Source organism: Phalaenopsis equestris, unplaced genomic scaffold (assembly GCF_001263595.1).
Source record: "Phalaenopsis equestris unplaced genomic scaffold, ASM126359v1 Scaffold000422, whole genome shotgun sequence".
Taxonomy (NCBI): Eukaryota; Viridiplantae; Streptophyta; class Magnoliopsida; order Asparagales; family Orchidaceae; genus Phalaenopsis; species Phalaenopsis equestris.
The window spans coordinates 853,258-858,359 of NW_018164863.1; the positions used below are offsets into that span (position 1 = coordinate 853,258).

General features: G+C 35.5%; 1 protein-coding gene across 1 annotated transcript in view; it reads left to right on the top strand.

Moving 5' to 3' along the window:
• Positions 1-5,102, top strand: part of LOC110027331 (protein DETOXIFICATION 21-like) — a 13,149-nt gene that overhangs the window by 4,196 nt on the left and 3,851 nt on the right. Inside the window, exon 2 of the mRNA XM_020728706.1 lies at positions 4,439-4,980. Coding sequence (XP_020584365.1) covers positions 4,439-4,980 — 542 coding nt within the window. The remainder of the gene's footprint in view (positions 1-4,438; positions 4,981-5,102) is intronic.

The following is a 5,102-nucleotide window of genomic DNA, read 5'->3' on the forward strand; positions in this document are numbered from 1 at the left end:
GGGTAGGTTTTCAGAGGAGATCGACACACAAAGTTCAGCAAATTCGGCGCCTTGGGAGAAAGCTTCGGCGACAAAAGGTTCGGCGAAGAAACTTGCTGGAGAAGCATATCGTTCGAAACAGATTGTTCGAGAGAACTCTGTTCGGCGTCGACTGGCAGAGCACCGTTCGCGACAAAAAGAGTTCGCGACAGATTAGGCGAGCAAGAGACTTCGACTGGAAAAGGGTTGGAGCGTTGCGACCAGAAAAGAGCTGGACTACGCGGTGGATTCGAACACATTCTTAGAATTCAATACCAAACTCGATCTCTACAAAGTCTACATCCCAACTTGAGTGGGAATATGAAAATTAGAGAAGATTTTGTTCTTTTCATATTACATTAATGTTGGATTTAATTTTCATAGGAAAACAATTTATTTTTAATTTCACTATATTATATTTGGAGTGGTTAACTGCTTAAAACATGGGTAATGTTAAATGATTATGTATATCATGGGTTCTAAATTATTGGCTTGCATGCCTTTTCAGTGTGTTTTTCAATGCCGATGGAGTTAGAATCGAGGTAAACGATGAAAAATCATATTTAAATTATGAAGTTAGGCAAATCCACTCCGATTTTAAAGTCATTGGTTTGAATCAGTATAAAAAAAATCTTCTACAATGCAGGGGTAGGGCTATCAACAATAAACGTTCCCAAAACCAGTCTTATGCATTAGGTACACCTTATAGTTTGGTAGTTCCAAAATTGGTTTTTTTTTAATTAGCAATTGCTGTTTGTTAATATATTCTGAACATTTTTATTGATTATCTTTCATTATGATTACCTCATTTGGTTGTTGATATATTGTTAGTAGTGTACCTCCTTATTGAGAAATTTAGGGCAAAGAAAATCAGGAATGGACACAAATCTAGAAGAAAACACAGAGATTTAACGAGGTTCAACAATGAGCATACGTCCTCGGGAGCAGAGCGGTGATTTCACTATTCCATAAGGAAAGTTCGGTACATACCCATAGTGTTACATACATATATAGATGAAACCCACAGATAAAATTACTAAAATTCCCCTGCTCACCCAACCCACTTAACTCCAAGAGACACACTTCTTTACTCCAATTGACACATTTCTTCACGCCAAGAGACACATCTCTTCACTTCAAGAGACACACCTCCTCATTTTAAGAGATACATTGCATTCCAAGAGACACATATTTTCACTTCAAGAGACACACTTCTTCATTCCATTCCAAGAGACAAATCTTCTCTTCACTTCAAGAGCCACATCTTTTCACTCCAAGGGTCACATCTCTTCAACCAATTTTTGGTATATGAGCCATTTCTAACAAATCTCCACCTTTGCGAATATCAAACTCTTTAGGAGAAATATACCCTGGAGTTTCTCATAAATCAAAGTGGGTTGGGCTAACATGCCGTTTAGTAACTACAAACATTCAACAAGTTCAAACAATGCAAAAACTTGTTGATAGTAATTGACTTGGTCAACATATCAGTCGCATGTTCATCAATATGAAACTGATTTTTAGGCAGATAAATGACACTCTGACTGACACAATGCAACTGAACTCCACCTTGCCCAACACCCAGTTTCTTTACTAGCCCAGCAAATAATAATTTTGTATTATAATCATATGATTCAACAGTCAACTTCACCTACAACTGTGCACCCCAACACTTTATAGATATTACTTGCAGTGATCTTTTCTTTTATCACAGTCAATGCACCTTTAACAATTCTGATAGTTTTTCTATCCTCATCTGTCTTAGGAATAAAATCGTTTCTGTGTAAAAACCAAAGAAAATTAAAATTTTCTTCAAATATGAAATATGACTTATATCACATAATGTTTCGACAATGTCATAATACATCTTAATTTTGACTTTACTAATATCAGCAATATTACAACATTTATCATCACCCAAATAGACTGAACCAAAATCAGATAATCTGTATGAAGTAAACCACTCCATGTTTGATATTATGTGATAAGATCATCCTGAATCAAGAATTCATGCGTCCAATTGAGTTGTTGTAACTGAAAACATATCACCATCACTGCAAGTAATATCTATAAACTGTTAGGGTGTACAGTTGTAGGTGTTCATTCTGTTGAATCATATGATGATAATACAAAATTATGACTTGTTGGGTTAGTAAAAGAACTGGGTGTTGAGCAAGGTGGATTTCAGTTGCATGTCATTTATCTGGATAAAAATCATGATCAAACTGATGAAATTGCAGCTGATATGTTAACCAAGCCATTTACTATCAACAAGTTCTTGCATTTCTTGAACTTATTGAGTGTTTGCAGTTGCTAGACGACATGGTAGCCCAACCCATTTTGGTTTATGAGAAACATTAAGGTATCTTTTTCGAAAGGGCTCGATATTCACTAAGGTGGAGATTTGTTATATATGACTCATATACCATAAAGGGACATGTTCTGGAGCGAAGAGAAGCAGAACGGAAGATTATGTCCAAATCAAAGGAGTTTCCTTATGTGGGTTGGGGGTGAGGTACAAGGGTAAATTGGTATTTACATATTGTACTCAAAGTTTCTTTTTTCTGCTCTTTCTATGATTATAAAATAGGCCTATTTGTAACCCCATGTTATTCTATTTTGTATCATGTACTCTTTTTCTGTATTAGTGGAAAAGTCGTCACTCTGCTCTCGAGAACGTAGGCATCTTTGTCGAACCTCGTTAAATCTCATGGTGTTCTTCTGGATTTGTGTCGATCTCTTATTTTTCTTCGCCCTAATTTATCAACAAGAAGGATTGAGGGCCTCCTCACATTGGCTAACCTTTGATTATGCGTCAATCTTCACTCGATTCATACCAAGCATCAACATCAGATGTCTACCTTCTTGATCATCAATATATACTATATGAGAATAACGATTTAGTGTACCATTAAATGTGGAATAAAGTCCAACTTTCCGAGTCATCAAACATTTCTTGATCGCCAATGCTCAAAATCTACCCATTTGGTTATCCATCACCCCTTTTTCAAGGAGAAAAATAACCACAAATTTCTTCTTGATGTTTGATGATCTCACTTTACTTTCATCTAAAGCTTGCTAATATTTGATCTATGTTAGTCACCACCAACATTCAATAAGCACCAATCTCTCTCCTATAATAAGAACTGCCAAGTAAACCACCAATCATCTCCTGATTTTAAACATTCTCAATTAACCTTTCCTATGCCTACGATCCTTGGCCATCTGTCGATGTTCAAAATTTTCAATATGTTATTGTCCAATATTTGCCAATGTATGAGGTTTATTAGTCATTGATGTCTGATGTACACTTTTTGGTCATCAGTCTCTCCTCATATAATGAGAACTAAGCGGCCGCTGATCGTAGCTCAACATTTAATGCTCTATTCAAACTATTATTAGATGCCTTATGATATTCAACATTTATTAGCAATTGACGTTTAACACCCATCTTTCTGGTTTTCCATGTCTTCTTCTATAGGGAAAGGACCGAGCAAACCACCGACTGTTGCCCAACATCCAGTATTCCCAATTGATCTTCATTTGATGTTTACTAATGTTTCATGTTTGTTGGCCACCGACATCTGACGCCCACGCCCACCATTTGCCTATTGGTCCTATATTCCAAGAAAAATGACCGAGTTAACCATACATCATACATCACTACTCATTATTTCTAGTTAATCCTCACCCAGCGCTGATCTATCAATGCAAAAAAAAGCCGATTATCAACAATATCCATCGATAATAGATAAAAACAAAAATTCATCAAATTTACTTGAGGAATGAAATTGTCTAATAATGACCTTATTAAAAATTATTTTTTCATCATTAATTTGTTAAAATTATTGATAAATATTTTGTCATAATACCAATAAAAGTTCGTTATTATCATATTGACAAGTATTCCATTGATATCTATGGTCTAAAAATCTATCGATGAAACCAAGATATCAACACTTTGATAGAAATTCCATTGAAAGTTCATCAATGTTTTTCAGAATTTATGAATAGATATTCCTTCATACCACTGCGCGGCATTGACATTATAATAGAACTTTTGTCAATAATCCGTCAGTCATTTTGAGCATTAAAAGGTGTTATGCTAAGTTTGTAACTCTACAAAACTTTCTAACAAACAACTTATCATAGGTAAAATGAATCAAAAATAGCAATTGTATATTAAGACCATTTCATAATAATCCATCGAATAACATGTGACAGACAATTCACAATAATTACTTTAACATATTGCAGGTAGTAAGCAAGAAGTATATGATAGGTACTAATCTCACCCCCATTTTTACATATTCATGTGCCAGTGTTCACAGTGGAGGCATGTAAACAAAGAATATTTTGTCTATTTTTATCTTAAAAACCAAATCTTAAATATCTTTACTCCACCTCAAAAATATTGCAGTTGGGCATGGCAAGTGCACTGGAAACTCTCTGTGGCCAATCCTATGGAGCAAAACAATACCGCATGCTAGGAATTTATCTACAAAGATCATGGATTATTCTCTTCATTTGCAGCCTCTTCATCCTCCCCATCTTCATCTTTACCACCCCTCTCTTAAAGCTGCTCAGACAAGATGACTCGATTGCAGAAATGGCAGGCACTATTTCCAAATGGTTCATTCCAGTAATGTTCTCCTACATCTGGGCTTTCACTCTTCAAATGTACCTTCAGTCACAGAGCAAGAATATCATCATCACATATTTGGCTGTATTGACATTAGCTCTTCATCTTAGTCTCTCGTGGTTCATGACTAAGATACTCGGTCTTGGACTCGTCGGAGTTATGTCTTCGACGATCATCGTTATGTGGATTCCGGTGATCGGACAACTCGGCTTCATCTTCTTCGGGGGATGTCCTGAGACCTGGAAAGGTTTCTCTTTTAGTGCTTTTAAGGATCTTTGGTCCACTATGAAGGTTTCTTTGTCATCTGGTGTCATGCTATGGTATGTTTTTCACTTTTTTCTTATGGTGAACTTTTAAATAGTCGAGTATATATTAAATATTAGTTGTTATTCAATTAATTTATTTATTCAATAAAAATGGATATGGTGCAGCTTAGAGCTTT